Source organism: Meriones unguiculatus, chromosome 11, assembly GCF_030254825.1.
Source record: "Meriones unguiculatus strain TT.TT164.6M chromosome 11, Bangor_MerUng_6.1, whole genome shotgun sequence".
Classification (NCBI taxonomy): Eukaryota; Metazoa; Chordata; class Mammalia; order Rodentia; family Muridae; genus Meriones; species Meriones unguiculatus.
This window is the reverse complement of record NC_083359.1, coordinates 82,534,933-82,557,961: the sequence shown is the minus strand read 5'-3', so window position 1 is coordinate 82,557,961 and position 23,029 is coordinate 82,534,933. Positions and strand designations below refer to the sequence as shown.

At 43.7% G+C, this 23,029-nt stretch overlaps 1 protein-coding gene across 12 annotated transcripts in view; it reads right to left on the bottom strand.

The window, feature by feature from the left end:
• Positions 1–23,029, bottom strand: part of Tnfsf4 (TNF superfamily member 4) — a 142,863-nt gene that overhangs the window by 102,574 nt on the left and 17,260 nt on the right. For 2 of the 12 annotated variants that reach the window (XM_060364557.1, XM_060364555.1), the window contains exon 2: positions 6,002–6,181. The exons of 9 other annotated variants lie outside the window; for them this stretch is intronic. In XM_060364557.1, the coding sequence (XP_060220540.1) occupies positions 6,002–6,181 (180 nt within the window). Of the gene's footprint in view, positions 1–6,001; positions 6,182–23,029 lie in introns of those variants that run through there. One more of the 12 variants, XM_060364560.1, reaches the window with a different exon arrangement.

Genomic DNA, 23,029 nt, shown 5'->3' with positions numbered 1-23,029 from the left:
GGGAGCACCCTTACCAGGCCACAGAGGAAGACAATGCAGTCACTCCTGATGAGACCTGATAGACTAGGATCAGAAGGAAAGAAAAGAAGACCTCCCCTATCAGTGAACTTGGGGAGGGGCACGTGTGAAGAAGGGGGAGGGAGGGAGAGAGGGGTTGGGAAGAAAGGAGGCAGGGAGCTACAGGGGCAATTACAAAGTGAATAAAGTGTAATTAATAATTTTTTTTTAAAAAAGTGTGGTGTGGCTTGCGGTGACAAAGAAGGGCTTCTGCTTGAGCAGAATGTCCCACTGACAAGTCAGCCATCTGGAGTTTTGCAGGCATAACTCTCTTCATATTTTCAGAAGAGTATGTAAGATATGAGACTCATCAGACCCAGGGGAATTTAAATGCTTTTTTCCCAAGACCTCACCGCTACTTAAAAGCAGCTCTGTAACTCTTCAGTGTGCCAACTCCAAGCCAGTATTCTTCACACCTTTCTGCCTCACCCCTGACCCACATCAATAACTCCACCTACAAAGAAGGTGAGGCGATAACATGCATGTTATAGGCTGCAAAGGACCTCAGCGCTACCTGTATGACCAAAGCCACACCAGGTCCTTCCACAGACTCTTAAGATAACACACATAGCCTATCTCCAGAACCATCTTCTTTGAGGAAGTGACTTGGGCTTTGAGTTGAGCTTCAATGTAATTATACATTCTTGTGTTTTAGTGATTATATTACACCAGGAAACTTTTTTCCAGGTTGCACTGTACTTACAAAAAAACTGCCTGGGGTCAGACTCTAGAAATTTGAACCAGCACCCAAGAGGTCATGCAGAACCAGATTTCCTTCTTGCCTCCTGTGGGTTGTTCCTCTGAAGACCGTGGCATTTTCAGGGACCCTCACACTCTTGTACAAAACTAAGGATTTTGATATGGAGAAAGTATCCCAGATTCTCCTGGCAAGTCCAATGTAATCACAGGAATCCTTGTGAAAGGAAGGATAGACACCAGTAAAGGGTCTGCGATGGTGAAAGTGAAAACAACACATAGAGTTGGGAACAAAAGAATGTGGGGTACTCTTGATGCTAAAGAAAGACAGAAGAATAGATTCCAGCTAGACCCGCAAGACACAGCATAGGCTTGCTAACACCCTGATTCTAGTCCCATGAAACTGACCTGGAACTTCTGTCCTTCAGAAACTGTTGGATAATACATTTGTGTTGTGTGAAGCCACCAAATTTGTTGTAATATTCATATATGTCTCTCTCATTATTGATAGCTACAAGTTGCTCTTTGTTTCACAAGCGATTACCTAGAATGGTGTGCGAAATATTTAGGACTGCTGCCAGGTAAAGAATTTTTAATCAACTTTCTTTCATGGTGACCTTCATAGTTCAAGTCACATAAAATTTTCTTGCAGCACCTAATATTAAATTGCTGTTTATCAAGATTACGAAAGTATGATTCTTAACGAAGGTCATTGCTTTGTCATCAGTATTCCTCCATTCATCAGACACATTGCTGATTTTAGTTTATTTTTATCTGTTAGTCTTTTGGGTCAAATGAACAAGAAATTTGCATTGTTTTTGATATGTGCTGATGGGTTTAATTCGTCTTTATTAGTTTAATTATCAACCAGGTTGAAAACTGATTATTGCCTCTCTTTAAACATATCTTTTTCCATCTAATGAAATATCTACTTAAGATCTGATCTCACTGCTGTTTCATATGGAATTTCCAAACTTTGTCAGGATGAGTTTCATCAATGATAATATGTAGTGTAGTATGCTGATATGCATAAAACATCAGCTTCATACATAAATATATTCTTTATTTGCCATGCTGTTTATGTGTCCTATAGACACTACAGTTCAAATAAACTTGATGTCACACACTTGCTCTGAGAACAACATGATGCCATATATTTCTTTATTCTGCCTTACAAATATCTGCCTAACAAGACAGAATTTCTACTTTGTGGACGTCCGTACTCTGGGCCTCTTATTATAGGCAGACTGTTCTTAAGGCTCTGGAAGAAGGCCTCCTCTTACTATTAGGCATGCAGGATTGTGTTTTTGTCAGATTCAGGAAGGTGAGATGATTTCAGCACACGTGGCTAAGAACACTGTTTTTTCCTCTACTGACCCTAGTCATGCTGCTCTCCCTATCGGATGGCATTGGCAATCATCAGTTTTGAGATCCAGATAACTTTCATTCCAATGGCTCCAGGGAGAAAAAGAAGAACAATATTATACCATCCTTGCAGGCTTTCTTCGCTTTGGAAAGTATTTAAAAATAAAGACAAAACTCAACTGAAAACTCTTCAGAGTTTTCAGGTATATCCAAAGCTAACAGAATTTGCATCAAGTTACTTACTGAATATCCACTGCAGGACACTTGCTTTTAATGAGTTAAAACAGTTTTGTTTTTACATTAGAATATGCTCCCCCACACACATCTCCATGCAGAACTTATCTGAAGCTTGAGAACTGAAGACATTGGTTGCACTGGTGCGAGGGCGAAGGGGAAGTAGTAAGCAGGAGGCTGATCAGGGAGCATCTGTAGTTCTGGTTTTTCTCTTCCTGAGCTCAGGACAAAGATAATGGGTACACATTTTTTATAGACATGTACCCCTTCAAGCTAGACATTTGCCATTTATGTTCTTTTCTGTAGGTACCTTATGCTTCAGGAAAAGAAAAAAAAAATTCTTTTAAAGTCATGTTTTGACTTTTAAAATCCACTGCAATCCCAAGATGATGACAGTGTTTTGATAGCTTAATCTGTAACACACCCAAAAATCAATAGTGAATCATCAAGTTAACCTACAGAGAAACTGTGGGTCAACAGGGACTTAAAGACGTTCACGAAGGGGCAGAATGGTGGAGGAAAAAAAAAAAAGCGTTCTGCAAAAGCGGTTAAGTGACTTTAAAAGTCTTATACAACTGAGCAGTGTTAATATGCAATATTACATGGAATGTGAGACCTGAAAGAAGCTGTAACAAAGGAAAAGGACTGTAGTGGAGATAAGGCAATGGCTAGAGCAGCTGGCATCGTTATGATCCACTGGGTGACACATGGATTTGGCTTTGAAGGCTCAACTCCCCACTGGTTTGCTCACCCTGTATACTACACTGCAAAGGACATACTAACTACCACCCCTGTTTTATAGACAAGAAAACTGAGGGATCCAAAGGCAAACTGCATAAGCAAGTGGCAAAGCAAAGCCAAAGTTAAACCCAAGTCTGTCAGAGTACAGGCTCTAAATGCCAAGATGAGTTCTCAAAACTGTTGCTTGCAATCATTTGTCAGGCTCGATGAAGGACAGATTCCCGGCTACAAGGGTGATTCTCACACAGCCTGGCCCCACAACAACCATCTAAACTTAGTAACTGCTGCCAAACGTGCTGTCTCCCTCTCACAAGGTGAGGGGACTTTCAAAGATGTATGTTGTGTATAAGGATTTGGTCACTGTGGAGACCCTGAGGATGCATTAACAGGAGTCTCCACGGAGCTGGTTTCCACAGCCTTCCTGTGTCAGTGGTCTCTAGGTTCTCCCAGAAATGTCTGTCACGTCCTACCTGCTGCCAGTGAGAAGATAGTGATGGTCCTTGATCCAAGCCTGGGTCTGAGACTAGACAGTGCGCACCCGGTTCTAAATGCCAACTTCCCAGCAGTGACTCAGGCTCTTAGTGTAAAACAGTCTGCTAGAGAATAACATATCCAGACCTGAATAGTTCTTGAGGTGATATTTTGTTTGGGGGTATCTTTGTTTTGCTTTGGGTGTTTGTGGGTCCTTTGTGAAGGTCTCTCGGGCTTCTTCTTTTAACAGGAAGTAGTTGGGGAAATCCCTCTGATTTCCCCCTGCTGACATTGGTCTGGTTTGACCCTTGGCCAGTGTGGGCTTCCTAAACCCTCTGCCACCACAGACCAGAACATTTCACTGTTTCCAGAGTCAAAAGAAGAAAGGAAAAGCTCCACCTACTTGAGGCAGGAGTAGTCTGCCTACAGCCTGAGGGGAGATAGGTGTGTCATGCCTCACCACTTCCCCTGAGGTCCTCTCTGTTCCCTTTCCTGGTGGCTGGAGGGATGGGGTGTACTTGTGGCAATAATTTAGCTATGGTGTATACTAGCCATGAGCTGACGGGCAAATTATTAATCACTTTGGTTTCTTTTTGAAGAATTTTTTTATTCCATTTTATTTATGTCTGTCTGTCTGTGGGGGGAGGTGTGGGTGGGTGTGGTGTGTGTGCCCCATGTGTGGTCACAGAGGCCATATGGGTGCTGAGGACTGAACTTGTGTTCTTTCCCAGAGGAGCAAGTGCTCTTTATCTCCTTGGTTTCTTGGTGTGCAATATCAAAAGGTCTTTCAAAATGATCTCCAAAGTCCTATAGAATTGAACTATGGGAATAAACACTCAATAAACACTTGAACAAAAGATACTGAAATGAATCTTCCCAGAGGTAAACTGTCCCGTGTCACACCCTCTTAGTCAGCTCAGAGTTGCCTTGCTGCGGCAGTGGCTCACCTCAAAGCCAGCCCTGCAAATCTGCTTGATGACTCCGCCTCTTTTCTCTGCTGCATTTTTATTATTTCTTTAGTGTATGCATGCACACACATGCAAACCACGGTGCAAGAGTGGAAACCAGAGGACAATTTTCAGGAGTTGGTTCTGTCCTTCTACCACAGGGGACTGAGGGATGAAGCTCAGGACCTCACATTTGGCAGTATGCACGTTGACTGCTTATCCGTCTTACTGGTCCTCTGCCTCCATTTCTGACTCAGCCTCACTACCTCAAAACCTCTGATACAACAGAAAGAGAGAGCCACCTTCCTCCCCACCCCCCTCAAAAGTCATTAACTGGCTCATGATCTGAGTGGCCAAAGATTTTGGAAATAGAACCACTTACAAACATTACCCAAGACTATGTGTAATGGCTCAAACCTTCCATCTGAGCACTCAGGAGGAAAGCACTATCAGATCTCTGAGCCCAAGGCAAGCCTGGTCTACACAACAAGTTCTAGGCTAATCAGGACTATACATTGAGCCAGAGACAAGGCCCTGGTGACGTCTTCAGGGAGAATGAGGAGGTGTTTCTGGAAGAAGAGGAAACAGACGATTTATAGCATATAAATAAGTGATTTCCTACAGTGAAAACCAGAGAGGGCTTGGAAACAGCATAGAGGCAAAGAGAGAAACAGGAGCCAGGCGAGGTGGTGCATGCCTGTAATCCCAGCAGTCTGGGGGGAGGGAGGGGAGGCAGACAGATCTCTGTGAGTTCGAGACCAGCCTGGTCTACAAAGTAAATCCAGGACAGCCAATGTTACACACAGAGAAACCCTGTCTTGGAAAAAGAGAGAGACAGAGATAGAAACAGAGACAGAGACAGAAAGATGCCATAGGCCATTGCTGGCTTTCTTTGCAGGTTTTCACACCTATGGCTAAGGTTCCACTTCCCATTTGCAGGCTCCAAAAGATCCCCCTGAATCTGTGGGGGAATTTATCCCTTTCGGTTGCCTGGCATTTTGAGCTGTTGTGGAAGTCCCCTGCCTCAAGAATCTTAGTGGGAGGCAGAATCAGCTCACACTCTTGGTACTGAACACTAAAGTTCGCCCTTCCCTGCCTGTTCTATAGCATGGATACAGATGAGCAGCCAGGCTCTGCTAAGGAATCGGCCTTGCACTGGAGCATCTGTGTGGACTAATCCAACCCACCAGTACTGATGCCCACTGGCTCCCAGTATCAGAGGGAAAAATAACAGAGGGATGACCATCGGTGTGACCTGAAGCTCTCGTGCACTGTTCTGTGATATCTGGCCCTTTTGTGCAGCTATAAGGTCCTCAACACGAATCCCTGGCTTCTTGACAATCCTGTGCCTTACTCCATAGTTCCGCTTGAGCCTAAACTAACCACAGTGAATTTGTGTGCTTGAACCAGCAACCCTAGCAGGTTAAAGCACTGCTATCTCTTAGCTCTTGAATGTCCCCACAAAGGTGCATGCCCTAAATCTTGCTCACCATCCTGAAGCTCTGGAGACAGGGTAAACATTCAGCGAGGCCTGTTGGGGTTGCTCTCTGGGCCCGCTCCTTCCTTTTCCTTCTGTTTCTCCTTCCTGGTCACCAGGAGGTCGGCATTTTACTCCACCACGTGCTCCTCGCAAGATTTCCTGCCTTACAACAGGTCCAAAAGCAGTGGGTCTGCACAACCAGGTCAGAAAACTTCATAAATGTGAAGCAAAATAAACCTTTTCTCTTTCCCCACATTGATTACCTTTGTATTTGTTACAGTAACAGAAAGCTGATGTATTGTATAGTTTTGTGTCAACTTGACCCAGGTTAAGGTCTTCTGAAAGGAGAAAACCTCAAGTGAGAAAATGCCTCCATAAGATCGGGCTGGAGGCAAGACTGTAAGGCATCTTTCTATTGAGTGGCCAATGGGGGAAGGTGCAGGTCATTGTAGGTGGTGCCAGCCCTGGACTAGGTGGTCCTGGGTTCTAAGAGAAAGTGGGCTGGGCAAACCAAAGGGAGCAAAGCCAGGAAGCAGCCCTCACTCCTCCATGGCCTCTATCAGGCCCTGCCTTCAGATTGCTGCTGTTTGAGTTCCTGTCCTGACTTCCTTCCATAATTAGGAGTGTAAGTCAAATAAACCTTTCCCTTCCCAACTTGCTTTTTTGGTCATGGTGTTTCGTTTGCATCAGTGGTACCCTAAGACTGTCGACTGCTCAGTCAAAATTCTCCTAGTTGTGAAGATTCTGTTTCTTACAAGACAGGAAATAAAGGTTGAACACAGTGAGTGATTCTGCTGTGCAAATTTTCTGTATCACGGTATCACGACGTCTGATGACAAAGACACTATACCACCAAAAACGACAGAAGAGGAGGAAATGAGAATAAGATAATTAACATGTGTGAATCAGGGCTTGGGGTGTGGTTCGGCTGACAGAGTGCTTGTCTAGCATGAAAAGGGCTCTGGATGGGATCTCCTGGCACCAGATAAACCATAACGATGCACAACTATAATCAAAGAACGTGGAAGGTGGAACAGAAGGCTCAGAAGTTCAAGACAATACTTAGCTACACAGTGAGTTTGAGGATAGACTGTCATAATGAGACTCTGTCTCTAAAAATAAATAAATAAATAAATACATGTGTGGTTTGCTTTTCAGGTCCTCAGCAAACACTTCTCTCCTCCTCTTTACTAATGAGGTATACGTTTTAAGACTCCTGGTGGAGGCCTGAAACTCCAGAAAACACTGACCCCATATGCTGAATTTCCCCCATCTATGCATGACTGTGATAGAGTTTGCTTTATGAGTTAAGCCCAGCAAGACCGTCTCAGTGACTGTTTAACACCGTGACCAAGTCACCTTCCAAAAGAAAGCATTTAATTTGGGGTGTGTGGCTCCAGGGGGTTAAAATCCATAACCATATCATGGCGACAGGCAGGCGCAGCGCAGAAGCTCTAGCTGAGAGCTCACATCCAAACCACCTATTTCTACAAAGCTTAACGTAACCACAGTGAGACATATTACTACCCTTTTACATGGAAGGGAGGGAGGCACATTTAAAGGAAATGTTGGTCATTCCGTAGGAAAAGAAAGGACACGAGGTACTTTTATATCTCTTGTTGCAAAAGGAATCTGCACATGTGCGTAATTAATACCTTAGTATGCATACACTGTTAGTGGCTAGCTTGCTCTCAGTTAAACCTCCATCCAGGATGGCCCAGAGGGGAGCAAAATTAGCGCAGGCAGACGTTAACGCCATGCAGTGTTTCATGCAGTGCCTGGGACCAGACAGCGGGGGGGAGGGGGGAGAGGGAGCAGCACAAGCCTCACTGCCCAGGTTGCAACGCTGAGCTCCAGGAAGCCTTCGCTGTCCACTTCCGAACGGCGTGCTCCTCGTCCAGGTTCACAGAGGGAATCATCTGAGAATGTCTGTCTGTTCCCTTCCCAAGCACCTCGCTCTAGGCACGCCAGGACGCTGATTTCTTCATCTAAGCACTCCCAGCACCACATCAGCCATAGACAAACCCCAGGGTTTTTCTTACTGGACTGACTCTGGCTCCGGTGGAACCACGCCTCAACCAGTCATCTTCCTGGGAGAGTCCTTGGTCGGTAGGGGACATGGAGGACTTTCAAGAGCTGTCCCCGCCCTATTGGATGGAGACTGATCAAGGCTCAAAATAGCATTCTTATTATACCCTGAAAGTCCCCCTGTCTGGGGGCTTCTGGATTGACATCCTCTAGGTAAACTCCAAGTCTGGGACCTGCTGACCTTCAGCAAACAGTGTCACAGTGTTGACTATGGGAGTTCCGCTGAAAGCAGGCAGTGGTCTCCTGAGAGTCACTCCTTACGTGGCTCTAAGGAATCCGGATTGATTTGGCTGGACACTGTCCATTTGTAGGGGTCTTGAAAACGTCACAGCCATACAAAAACAAACAGAGGAAGAAAAGAAAATAATAATACCGCCCAACATTGCTGGTGGTAGGCTAGTGCAGCAAATATAATGGAAGGAGTAGCCTGACCCGGAAGTCAAAGACTTCTGCTTCCACTAGGGTCCTACCACATCTAACAGGGTGTGGGGCCCTTGGGCAAGATGGCCTTACTTTCAGTTCCTCGCCTGTGAAAGACGTCCTCGGGAACGGGGAGGAAGCCTGGGCTGCCTGCGAGGCAGCACTCAAAGATCTGGCATGATGCAGAGCTGAAGAGAAATGGGGAAGAGCACTCTTCCCTAAGGACTGGAATTCAGTTCCCAGCACCTTCATCAGGCGGTTCACGAGTTCCTGTCACAGCAGCTCCAAGGGAACCACATGCACGCATACTCATATACCTACATGTATTTAAAAATAATGAAAATCTCTCTCTCTCTCTCTCTCTCTCTCTCTCTCTCTCTCTCTCTCTCTCTCTCTCTCTCTCTCTCTCAAAAGGCTGGACATCCCTGGGCTACAGAAGAGGGAAATAGCAGAAGAGAAGGATGAGAAGCTAGGGAAGGGGTTCTGATAGACCCAATGCCCCATCCCACCTTTGTGGGTTTAGAAAAATCTAGAAGACAAGACAGCAAAAGGCTTTTGGGGTCAGAGCAGCCAGGCTAGAACCAGACTCCACTTACATCCATGTTTCAACAGACTCGGGGATTTGTGACAAGTGACAAGTTTTTTTTTTGTTTTGTTTTTGTTTGTTTGTTTTGTTTTGTTTTTTGTTTTTTTGTTTGTTTGTTGTTTTGTTGTTTTTTGGTTTCTTTTGTTTTTTTGTTTTTTGTTTTGTTTTTTTTTTAGTGGAGATGTATTATAAACTCTCAAGCTGACTCAGCTGATGACCTTACCCTGGACTCATCACACCCTGACTTTTCAGAGCTGAGTTAGGACCCAGAGCCTTACATGGATTAGACAGACGCTCTCCTAATAAGCCGTTTCCCTAGCCTTCCGCCTCCCTGACCTCAGCCTTATTTGGTTCTTGTGTAAAAAGAGGCTCAACATCCTTAGTCATCAGGGAGATGCAAATCAAAATGACCCTGAGATTTCACCTTACACCCATTAGAATGGCTAAGATCAAGAACTCAAGTGACAACACATGCTGGAGAGGATGTGGAGAAAAGGGAACCCTCCGCCTCCTCCATTGCTGGTGGGAATGGAAACTTGTACAACCACTTTAGAAATCAATCTGGCACTTTCTCGGACAATTAGGAATAGTGCTTCCTCAAGATCCAGCTATACCACTCCTAGGCAAATATCCAAAAAGTATTCAAGTATACAAAAAGGACATTTGCTCAACCATGTTCATAGCAGCTTTATTTGTAATAGCCAGAACCTGGAAACAACCCAGATGTCCCTCAACAGGGGAATGGATACAGAAACTGTGGTATATTTACACAATGGAATACTACTCAGCAATTAAAAACAAGAAAATCATGAAATTTGCAGGCAAATGGTGGGAACTGGAAAAGATCATCCTGAGTGAGGTATCCCAGAAGCAGAAAGACACACATGGTATATACTCACTTATAAGTGGATATTAGACATAAAATAGGATAAACATACTAAAATGGTACACCTAAAGAAGCTAAGCAAGAAGGAGGACCTGAGGTAAAATGATCAATCCTCACTCAGAAAGACAAACAGGATGGACATTAAAAGAAGGAGAAAACAGAAAACAGGACAGGAGCCTACCACAGAGGGCCTCTGAAAGACTCTACATAGCAATGTATCAAAGCAGATGCTGAGACTAATAACCAAACTTTGGACAGGGTGCAGAAAATCTTATGAAAGAAGGGGAGACCTGGAGAGGATAAGAGCTCCACAAGGAGAGCAACAGAACCAAAATATCTGGGCTCAGGGGTCTTTCTTGAGACTGATACTCCAACCAAGGACCATTCATGGATATAACCTAGAACCTCTGCTCAGATGTAGCCCATGGCAGTTCAGTCTCCAAGTGGGTCTCCTAGTAAGGGGAGTAGGGGCTGTCTCTGACTCGAACTCAGTAGCTGGCTTTTTGATCACCTCCTCCTAAAGGGGGAGCAGCCTTACCAGGCTACAGAGGAAAACAGTGCAGCCAGTCCTGATGAGACCTGATAAGCCAGGATCAGATGGAAGGGGAGGAGGACCTCCCTATCAGTGGACTTGGAGAGCGCCAGGGAGGAGATGAGGGAGGGAGGGTGGGATTGAGAGGGAAAGTGGGAGGGGGCTAAAGCTGGGATACATAGTGAATAAACTGTAATTAATATAAAAAAATAAAAATTAAAAAATAAAATAAAAAAGGTGCCATGATTCAAATGCAGCATCAATTGTTTGACATTTGTCAACTTCTACTATATGCTGCTTTCCACCCTGATTTTTGTCTCATGATATGTATTTCAAACATGTCTGTTGAATAAGCTGCATACAACACAATACAAACCCAAAGCTTGTTTTACGTCTTTCTTTTGTTTGTCCCTTTATCCCCATTCTCTGAATTTGTCCAGCCCCAGCACACTGGATAAAATCCCAGCAACACTATGGATATTCTAACCATTCTAAGCCATTAGACAAAAATATTTTTATCTTGCCCTTAACTGCCCCTCCCACCCCACACACACACTCCGTGCTAAGCCCTCTACCTGATCACTCTGATGATGTCATCATTCTCCTGGCTACAGTCCCTTAGCCAGCTGCAAGTCCTCAAGCCTGCGCTTGAGAGAATAAATGGGCAAAGACACAATGCTCAGGGATCTTACTGTTATTTTCATTGCTATATTCGGATCGTTAGATTCTTTACAGTGTAAAGCTTTATTTGTTATTGCATGGCTGGAATAGAACCCAGGGCATGGCACATGCAAAACAAGAGATCTATCACTGAGGTACGTTTCCAGCCCAGAGTTTAATATCTTGATTGACAGTGATTTTCCTCTAAGTGAGCGCCTGCTCATGTTGCAGTTAGAGTGCACAGACACCAGGGGGCACTAAAGGCTCTTGTCTTTGCCAGAAACTGTACTATCTGTTTTAACATAGCCGCATTTCCTTAGACTCTAGTAAAAATCTCCCTCACTTCAAAACAAAACAAAACAACAACAAAAACACACCTAAGCCACAAACATGTCAATCTTAGTTACAATTCATCTTCTCCTAGTCTAGCCTCACACTTTTCCCCAATGGCTCCTTGTATAGCAAGTTGCCATTTAAAGATCTTCCTTAATATTACACTGTTGTGCGTGTGCAATGCCAGAAACACACATGCTTGTGTTTTTCCAAAATATAAGAATTTATTGAATAAAATGGGTTATAAGCTACGTCAATTGCAATTTGCAGAGTAGTCCCGATTCTCCTTGATAGCTGGCCATTGGCAAATCCGTGCCCTTTTATTCTGATCTTGGTTACTAATGTTAACGCTCAGATCTCACACATTACACAGCACTCTGTGTGTGTGTGTGTGTGTGTGTGTGTGTGTGTGTGTGTGTGTGTGTGTGTGTGTGTTTTACAGGACGACCACAAAAAACTTAGAGGCCAGACTACAAGGCATTCAGGGGCCTTACTGGAGGCAGGAGCGAAGGCTTGACAAGAGTAGAGCGAGAGTTACTGCAGAGGTGTAAGATATTTATGAACCCAGCTGAAGAGCTGCTGGAGGCTTAAAGAGCCAGCCAGGCAGCAGTGTCTCGACAGAATAGCGTAAGCAAGAACAAGACACTGACAGACAAACAGACGGATTGACAGTCATAGCAGGTGGCGGCAGGCAGTGGGGGTTGAGCTGAGCTGGTCTCTGAGACAATTGGGAGTTCTCTCCTCACCCCTCCTGGATACCCACACTGGTGGGTCACATTACACAGAACCACCAGCAGTGTGCCCGCGCTTTCTTCGTGGGGTCCAGGTGAGGGGGCCGCATCCTTCATTGGTCTGGGGGTTTTTTATAATGTCTTTCCTGACATGGCTTTAATGTTACCAGGTGCCTGTATGTCCTGATCTACTTTAGCAAGCTTATGGGTGGCCATTTTCTTTTTCTCTGGGGAATAAGTTTTTGGTCTGTGCCTCACGATCAGTGGTGGACAGGGGATTGTGTCTGTGTGCACGAAGTACACGGTCATTCTGCCTCTGCGTCCCCACTCAAGATGGAGCCAAATGCTGCGCAAAATGGAGTCACTCAGGGCAAGGCACACCCTGAAAGCCGCTGTTTCACACAATACGGGGTATAGGAGCCGGCTATGGTCTGATCTCCACAAGGCTAATGTGTATTAATAATCTAGTATTAATTTACTCAGAGTAATTATTAGTATTGTTCTGATAAAAGTCATTGGTTTTCCTATATACAAATTAAAAACTTCATGAGTGGTGGTAAATGTGATGCCACCTTATCACCACAACACAACATAATTAAACTCAGCACAAACACTCACCACTTAAGAGTTCTGGCAGTCTGCCCTACAGACTATCAAAGCAGATGCTGAGCCTGATGGGCAACTGTTGGGCAGAGTGAATGGAATTTTACGTAAGAAGTGGGAAATAGTAAGAGCTGGAGAGGACAGGGTCTCCACAAGGAGAGCAACAGAACAAGAAAATTTGAACACAGGGAACTTCCCAGAGACTCATACTCCAACCAAGGACTATTCATAGAGATAACCCAGAACCCCTGCACAGATGTAGCCCAGGGCAGTTCAGAGTCCAATTGGGTTACATAGTAATGTGAAGAGGGACTGCCTCTGACATAATCTGATTGGCCTGCTCTTTGATCACCTCCCCCTGGGGGGGAGCAGCCTTACCAGGCCATAGTAGAGAACAATGCAGCCACTTTTGATGTGAACTGATGGACTAAGATCAGAAAGGAGAGGAGAACCTCCCCTATCAGTGGACTTGGGGAGTGGCATGCATGCAGAGGGAGGAGGGAGGGTAGGATTGGGAGGGGAAGAGGGAGGGGCTTATGGGGGGATGCAGAATGAATAAAGTGTAATTGATGAAAAATTTTTAAAAAAGGGGAAAAAAAAAAGAACTATGAAGAGCACCTGATATGGACAATAATAGAACAGTACCTCAGAAATTAAAAACAGCATTTCCATTTGTTCCAACAATTCCACTTACAACCATGTATTTTAAGAAATTGAAGCAGTAGAGCATAGAGACTGAAGAAGACATCCTCTAACTAGACTAGTCTTCTAGTAAAGGGTGAGGAACACCAACCCACCCACAAAAACTTGGACACCAAATTTACCCTGCCAACGAGATGTGCAGGGATAAAGATGGAGCAGAGACAGGGGGAATGCCCAACCGATGCCTAGTCCAACCAAAGACTACCCTGTGGGAGAGTGCCAACCCCTGACACTCTGAAGAATACACTGCTAAGCTTGCAGATAGGAGCTTGTCAAGGTTGTGCTCTGATAGTCGCGACTTAGCAGTGCCTCAAAACACGTGCTGAGACCCAGCGAAGAAAAGAGAAAAGTACCTGGAGATGACAGGAACTCTACAAGAAGACCAACAGAGCCACCTAACCAGGGCCCAGAAGGGTTTGCTGAGACTGAACCAAGAACCATGTACAAACTGGACCTAGGCTCCCTACAAAGATGTAGCAGATGGGCAGTTTAGGATTCAAGTACGTCCTCTAGTAAGGGAAGTGGGGACTGCATCGGACATGGACTCACTTGCTAGCTTTCTGACCATTTTTCCCTGGCAGGACTGCCTTGACAGGCCACAGGCGAAGAGGATCAGTCCTAATGCAACTTGATGAGGTGGGGTGGACGGGAAAGGGAGCTCCTTTTCTGAGGAAAAGAGGAGGGGGAGAGGGGGTTAACTGGGAGAGAAGGAGGGAAGAGGCTACAAGGATGTAAAGTGAATAAAATAAATGAGAAAAAAAAGAAAAAAAAAGAATGGGAATTGGGATCTATAGAAAATACTTAAGTCAAGGAGACGCCTTTACAATCCTCACTACTTACCACAACTCCAACTGAGAAGCAGAGGGTGGTAGCCAAAATTTGTGGCTTTAGAGTATCTCAGTGTATTGAGAGGGGAAACAAATAAAAGCCACATCTGACTTTGTTTATTATAAAGCATTGGCTTTCTACATCCTTGGCCTGGGAAATAATTCAAGATTCTTGCGAATGTAGTAGGGCAGACAGTGAGCAAGCAAGGGCTCACAATAGCCAGGGCCTATTGTGCAGTATAAGCAGAGTTCTACAGTGTAAGATCAGCTTTGCATTGAAGAAGTAGGCAATATTTACACAAAATCTCTTCTTTGTTTTTTTTCCTCTGCTTATTTGCTTCCTTACTTTTGTTGCCCAACATTTACACTCTGGAACTTAAATTTAGAGCTTGTTAAGCTGCCTTAAATCTTTAAAACTCATTACTTCTTCTCATCAGAAGTATGAAAAAAATCCTATAACTTCAACTTAAATTTTTTATGTTTATTGAGATCTAATAAGTTATGTGCTTTATTACTTTTGGTATTATTGCAGTGTAATTAACTGTTTTAAAGAAAGACTAGTTTAAGTTATAATTAAAAAAAAGAGTTCTGGCAGAAGTGTAGGATGGCTGGTTATGTTTGAATTTCAAATACACAAACAAATAATAGTTTAGCGTGCAGCTCACGTATCCTTCAGAACACATTACATGGAACATAAATAAATTTATACTAAAAAACTGTTTCAGCAAAACTCAAATCTAACTGAGATAAATTGGACAACTTCACCAGTATGTTCTGTGTAAGGAAACTAGATCTTGGGGTGGGAGTGGGAGAGTGGGGATGGGGGAGGGCATGGGACAAAGAACTTGACCTCAACAGCAGCTGGGAAGCAGTGCCCTGAGCTCCAAACCCCAGATTCCTGGCAAAGCCCTCCCTCTACACCATGCTGGCCACTGCTTGCTGGGCAGTCAGCTGCTCCTACCACAGGTAGGATAACCCTCGTCACAGCTCCCAGCTTACTAGGAGAAAATAAAAAAATATTCTTCCTGGCCGAAGACTCACCAGGCAGTGCACTCCCATAATGCTTTCTTCCTCTGTTTTTGTTTGTTTGTTTTGTTTTGTTTTCCAGAAACACAGTGAAAACCTCCCTCAACCTTTGCCTTTATACTCTATCACTGATATTCATATTTCTATAACTCCTTTTAAGGCTAACTCTAGTAAACTGAGATTTAAATGCAATGGTCCCTCATGACTTGGTCCTGTAAGCATCAGCTTAAATTACCTGATGCTCAATAATGTAATTAAAGCAGAACATCAAGAGAAAACAAAATAAAACAGCTGTATTCCGGCACTAAGGATATTGGGTACTTAGTGGACTTTAGAGTTGCTATCAGCCAACGTGGATTTCATTAAAGAATTTAGCGTAGGAGACTGTAGGATGATAGTCTTCCCTTCTCCCAAGGTTAAGGTTAGACCCCAGCGCAGTGGTTCTCAACCTGTAAGTCAAAACCCCTTTTGGGGTGTAAGGATTATAGGAGCCGCATGTCAAACATCCTGCCTATCATATATTTACATTATGATTCATAACAGTAGCAAAATTACAGCTATGAAGCAGTAATGAAATAATTTTATGGCTGGGGGTCACCACAACATGAGGAACTGTGTGAAAGGGTCATTGCAGCATTAGGAAGGCTGAGAACCTCTGCCCTGGCAAGGGGGAAATGAAAACACAGGTACACTGAAAAGATTGTATCCAACTAAAGTGTTCAGATGTGACCGTATATGTGAGCTATTGTTACTGTTTTTTACTAACACCTGGGAACTTGTTGTCATATCTGGAAGGGCCTTCATACCTGACAACCCATAGATAGTATAGAATAGAGTTTGGGCCAGAGATTTAAAAAAAAAAAAAAAAAAAAAAAAAGATAAGACTGGGAGACAATGAAGAAAGTCTACTTAGTCATTCAACAACCATACCATGAGCAAGTAGTATGTACCAGTTCACCTAAACCTGAGTAGGAATTGAAAATTAGTCAGAGAAACTGATAGAGTGATATTCCAGTTGATGCTCACTGAGCCTGTGATTGCTCACCTGGCTGAGATGCTACCTTCCAGGGAGAAGAGCAGCTTAAAAGCAACAATATGGGTAGAAGACACCACAGTGTGTGTGGAGGAAATGTAAGCAACTCATTAGCTCTCTCTTGGAAACTCAAGACTGAGAAATCTGCAGTTCCAGTAATAATGGAACACCATCTGTAGTACCAAGAAGAAGGAAGACCAAATGAAGAAGCTCTTCCATCTTCAGCAGACAAGAAGGTGACACCATAAGACTTGGTGACACAGAGAAAGGAGTTCTTTGTATGCTGTCCATTGAACATGCTATTTCATGTTACACCCTAATTATTTTTAGTAGCATCACTGCAGTGAAGAATTCTAGCCAATATATGGACCTTCACACACTCTTTATAACGAACTGCCCTATTACATGGATCTCATTAGTTCCGTGTTATTTATGAGGAAACTGTTGGCAAAGCAATTGAATTTTTCTGAAGATGCCATATACAACAACAAGAAAGGTAAGAGTCAACATACTTGCCATGAGTTATTTTATCCTCCCTTCCTCACACTTTAATCAGAGCGAACCTTTTATCTGATCTTTTATTAGATCAATACCCTGAATTCCACACTTCTGCAAAGCTTTTCCCTCATAGTGCAAGGCACAGAGCCTTTGACCTACCAGGTATTCTGTGGCGCCCTGATGACAGGTAATGGCAATGAACTATCATCCTGAGTGGACACTCGTGTCCACAGGGTAAAGGAATCACATTCATCTAGACCCACAAGGAAGCCCTCTGGGAAAGACTGGACACTGACCCAGGTCTTGAAATTTTTGGCAGCCCTCAACTGACGGAAACATGGAGTGGGAAAGGAAAAGTAAAGAAGAAACAATGTGTCCAAAGGCCTGGTCCCCTCCTTTTCCTGTCCTTATAAATCAGGCATGGGTCACTGAATGACAGGATGTGCTCTAAGAACTCTATCATTGGGCAATCCTCTTATGTAAACATCACACATTGTACCTTTGTAATCCCAGATGATACCCCTCACTCACTGACAGAGCCTCCTGATGCAGTCAATAAAAGTGGTAAACATAAGATATACAAGGCTGATGCCATTGTAACGTGCACATTGTTTCATAATAACCTTTCTTTATAGGTAGGATTATACTCTAGAAGTATAACATAGTAAATGTATAATCTAGTAACAAGATTTGTCATCATTATCAAACATTGTATGCTATATATTATTATATTCGCTAAACTTTCACTGTCAGCACAACGAGTTATTCACACTCGAGTCATCACAGACACGTGACTAATGTGCCACTCTGACAGGATGATGGCTACTATCACCGCATGGAGGTTTTTCAGCACCACTATCATTTTATGAAGCAACTGGGTATATGTGGTCCGTCGCTGACCAAAACACTGATACATGGTGTGTGGCAACATCATTATGGTGAACAACATTTATACAGTGTTTGGTCCATTTATACCACTAGAGCAAAATACCTAAGGCTAGGTAATTTACAAACAATAGAAACTGATTTCGTACAATGTGGGGGACTGATGAAGACCAGAGGTCCAGACACTGGCAGATGTGGTGGCTGCTATCTTCACAGGGCGGAAGAAACTAGTCTCTAATCCGATTCATGAGAGCTGCAAACTTATGGTACGATCTCCTCTCCCACACAAGTACCAAGCAGGCCCCACTCAGCTTACCTCACATAATAAGGTGAGATTGGACACTCTCAAGGGGGTGTGGTAATAAATGTGCCTGACTTCTTAACCCTGTCACATCAGGGATTAAATATGAATTTGGGGGGACAAATTCTAACCATGGCTTAGTTATATTTTATGCTACACGTGTTTTCAATTTAGGGGGCGCAGCGATGAATGGGGTAAAGTTCACATGCTCACTAGGAGAGGAAGAACATGTGTGAGTGGCAAGAATGAAAGGTATGACGTGGGAACAGCCATGAGCACTGGGTAAAGTCCTCCTGGCAGCTATTAAGACAAATGCAGAAGGCGAGAATCTTTGATGGCTTTCTGGAAGCTATTTCTGTTGTACCCAGGCTTTCCAGGATGAGATTTTCAAGGACAATGATGGACTCCAGGCCATTCTAGGCAAAAATAACCGTAGATAAAAGGTCGAATTTGTGGGGAACTTCAAGGTCTAGCAAAGAATGGGGAGTTATGTTTATTATAACATTGAGATATAGATAAAAGGGTTAAAAAACACAGGCTTTCTGGTACTATTTCAAGCAAATTCTGTATTCCATCCGAGTGGTCGTTATTGTGTAGTTAATCTGGTAATCCAAGTGCTTCCCTTTCTTTGAATTTGATACAGACCCTTCAATAGGGATTCGTGTTAAATTTCATTACTGATGGTGTCTTGTTTCACCTATGTGCTGTGACAATGAACTTCTGGCCTGCCCCTTGAATTAGCTTCACTCAGAATGGTTACAAGAATTACATGTGCAGACCATTCTGTCAAAATTACAATATAACCATTGACACTGGAGCTGTGGAGGCTGAGGAGAGGTAATTTGGGAAGACTGTTTTATAATCCAAGCAAAGGGTCTAAGGTTCCAAGTTAAAAGAATGTCTCTGGAAGTAGGGAAAGAAATGATAGTTTCTTAAAGTGTGTATGGAAATGGGATCCCCAGGCCTCAGCAAATCACTGCTACACAAGAAAGAAAAGATGAGGCTGACCTTTGCCTAGGAATAAGTCAAGCAACCACTAGCTGGTGAAGAGGAGAGGGGCAGGTTGGAAAGGGAAGATGGCAGTTCCATCTGGGTCACACTCAGTTTAAAGAGCCAGTAACAGTGCAACCAGACAGACGAAGGCACCAGGCGATAATAAATTCAATTCAAGAGAGGAATGGGAAATGAATGCACACACAGCCTTGGACAGACGATTCTATGAACTGGTCTCCGGGAAGCCAAGTCTGAGCACTGTGAACAAACTGAAGTTCAAAAGAAAGATGGAAACAGAAGGGGACTGGAAAAAAAAAGAGAGATTATCCAGGGCTCTGGTTTGCCTGTCAGGATGTCAGAGTCAGGAAACTTCAGACATCACTAATAAAGCCAAAATTGCCTGCAGATATAGTATGTGTGTTCCTAAAGAAAAACCTTAAAGACAATCAATAAACTGTGGTTATGTGGAGCAAATGGTCTATAACCCATCATTTGGCATTTCTCTCTCACTCCCACACCCAAAACACATCCCTTATAAATCCATAGATCACTTAGGTGTGCCCTTTAACAAACTTCTACCCTGCTTCATACTGGCTCAAACATGAAATCCTTTTATTAGTTGTTTTAATGGTGAAGCCAAGAATCCCAATTTTTGCCTCAGTGGAGATTCCTAAAGAAGGGAATGCCTCCAGCAAAGGTCAGCTGCTGTGGTGCCTAATCCTGCTGTAGCCAATCAAGTCAGGGTCTAGTCCTGTACCGTACACCTTTCTATTAAACCGCTCTATGAATCACTTGATCAGGCTTCTCACACTTTCTGACTTTTTTTTTTTTTTTGAGAATTGTAAGCAGAAAGCAGAATACTTAAAAGACAAAAGACATAACCCTGCAATGTGTGAACTGATGTAACTCTGACACCCTAATGCCCTGATTCCCCTGACTATTGGAAACAAGACTCCCAAAGAAAAACATCCTCAGAAGACTCACATTTAGTCCCAAGCTCAGGGACCACATCTGGCAGCTGTGAGGAAGACCAACCATGCCTTTACCTGGGACTCACAGCCCCTCACACCATGCCTGGACCTTGGTTAACACAACATAAACATCTGAGAAGAGAAACAGGAAGTGGACTCAATGAGCTTTCATTCTTTCTTGCCATAAATGAAATATTCTATAGATCTTTCTAATAGCCTCTACTCCTCCTTATATTTTTCTGGAAGAAGAAGAAGAAGAAGAACATCTCCTTTAAGAAGGTTGTTGCCAGGGAGCCTAACATGAAACATGGAGGGAAAACAGCCATGAGGTGTTTCAGTGATCTGAAAGCCCCAGCAGGCTTGAAAAGAGAGGAACATGGTCTTCTCAATTGGTTTACACGTCGGAGGAAATAGGAAAAGGGGGAAACCGTTGCCAAACCATGAGTGAGTGGGAAAATTCCAGTACTTGGACCAACTAGACCACTGGTTGCCTCTCAACAGGCTGGAGTTGTCCTCTGAGGCTACTGGGGAGCGAGGGGTGGGAATGGACCAACCCAACCCAAGATTTCTCTATCATTCCTCCTTCATCTTTGGGCACATGGGACAAGTCAGCTCCATAATATCTCCAAAACTGCTTCTCAGATGTCTAATGAAACACTAGACAGAATTAGACCATGGAAATTCTAGAAAGCAAAGCCTCATCTTTTTCCTCCATGAGGCTTGGCTGCGAAACCCTCTGGGAGGCTAAGAATGGCCATCCCGAGGGAGCCTAAATTACAGTAATCCTCCAACTAGACCTATTTTGCAAAAGAGAGAGAAAATGGTCTGAAATTCCCTATATACAGCTTTTCTTCTCCAGGTTTACCCAGAACCAGCTGATAGCTGTCAATTAGATCCTGCTATTCTCATTATGGTCTGCAGACCAGTTCCCTCAAAAAGGGGTCTGAGCATCCAATGCCTAAAACCATCACTCCAGTATCTGCACTCAATTCTAAGTCTTCAAATTTAATGTACCCAAAGCCCTGTGCCTCAACCTTACTCTGGGGAACCAGGAGATCTCCTACGTCAGGCTCCCAAGGTACCCTATTGCCTCTACTTCTAGGGTGTTTCCTCTCCAAGAAGTGATGACAGCATTTGTGACCATATATGTCCACCAGCCTTTCTCCCTTACTGAGCTTAAAGATATGACAAGGGAACTAGAAAGTTTCACTGGAAACCCTGACCAATAAGTACAGGTCCTGGCAGGTTGTTATATTTATTCTGGATCCAACCTTGACCCCTCATAGAAAAACAGAGGATAAACAACAGTAACAATCAACAGTAGCAATGATTATTTCACAACACACTTGCAGGTCCCTCATGCTTCTGCCTCTACGTGACAATAAGCAATGACCCTCTCAAACTCGGGGCTCAAATGAGACAATGGAGAATAGAGAAGGACATGTAACTGCAAACATTTCACGTACTGTATTTTAGAGGGCCCCCATAAGGCCAAAATAAAGTCCTCCAGTTATACTCACCTAACTACTGTAATTTGGGGTGACCATGAGCCTCTCATCACTTTTCTTAGAGATGGAGGGAGGCAATACAAAAACATAACTCCAGAATCCATGAAGGATAAAGTCCTTCCAAAGGAACAATTCTACCACCCAGTTGGCATCAGACATCTGTAGAATCTACAGAAGCTACTTAATAACCAAGCAAGAATTTAGACCACTTGAGCAGTCTATTACAGTCAAGACATCAAGTAAAGGGGAAAAGATAAGAGACATCATGAAATCCTAGCTATCATGGAGGTGACCTAGAGAGAAACCATTCCAACAGGTCCTTCCAGGGCATGCTTTCTCTGTGGACAAGACAGACATTTCAAGAAAGAATGTCCTAATTGGGAGCCAGCCATACCTTAACTCTATCTGGACCCTATCCTAACTACCAAGGCAATCATTGGAATGTAAAATGTCCCATAGGTCCAAGAGGTCCAAGAGGCCCCAAGACCATCTCTTCCTTTAGAATATTGATGAGTCCTGGGATCATCCTAAGGTCCTATGATATTAGCCCAACTTGACAAGCTCCAGATAACCTTTCAGGTAACACAATGCACCTTGCATTCTTGATTTTCCATGTTGCCTGTCTCTCCAGGTCCTAGTTCAAATCACTTAGCTGTCTTTAGGGTCTTATTAGCCTAGCTACTAAGAAGATATTTTACTAAGTCTCTTGTGTGCTTAATGGGGGGGGGTGCTCTCTTCTATCACTCACTTAGTACCAGAGACACTAACCATTCTAATGTATGTTATACGTTACTGTTGTTAGCTTGGTGCTTTTGTGGAACTACTAACAGTGGGAGTTGGGATATCTCTGAATCTTTTGCTTGCTCTTGGGACCCTTTTCTCCTACTGGGTTGCCAGCTCCAAGCTTGATATGAGGGTTGTACCTAATTCTAATGCACCTTGTTATGGCGTGCTCAGTTGATATCCCTGGGAGGCCTGCTCTTTTTTAAGGGAAAAGAGAGGTGCAGTGAATCTGGGGGAGAAGGAAAGGGGTGCGGGATGGAGTGGAGGGAGGAAAGGCTGCAGACAGGATGTATTTTATGAGAGAAAAATAAATAAAAGAAAAAAGGAAAAATTAAAGGCCTTCTTTTGTATCCACCATGCCACCCAATAATCAACTCTCTTTGCCTCTGAAGATCCAGTTTACAAGGCCAGACAGGTCATTGGACTGTTTGGTGGTTTGAATGAAAATGGCCCCATGAGCTCATAGGGAGTGTCACTATTAGAAAGCTTGGCCTTGTTGGAGAAAGTGTGTCACTGGGGGCGGGCTTTACGATCTAAGATGCTCAAGCCACGCCTGACTTTATCTTCCTGCTGCCTGCCAATCCGTATGTAGAGGTCTCAGCAGCCTCTCCAGCACCACATCTACCTGCCTTCTACCCTGCTTCTCGCCATGACAATAATGGACTAAACCTC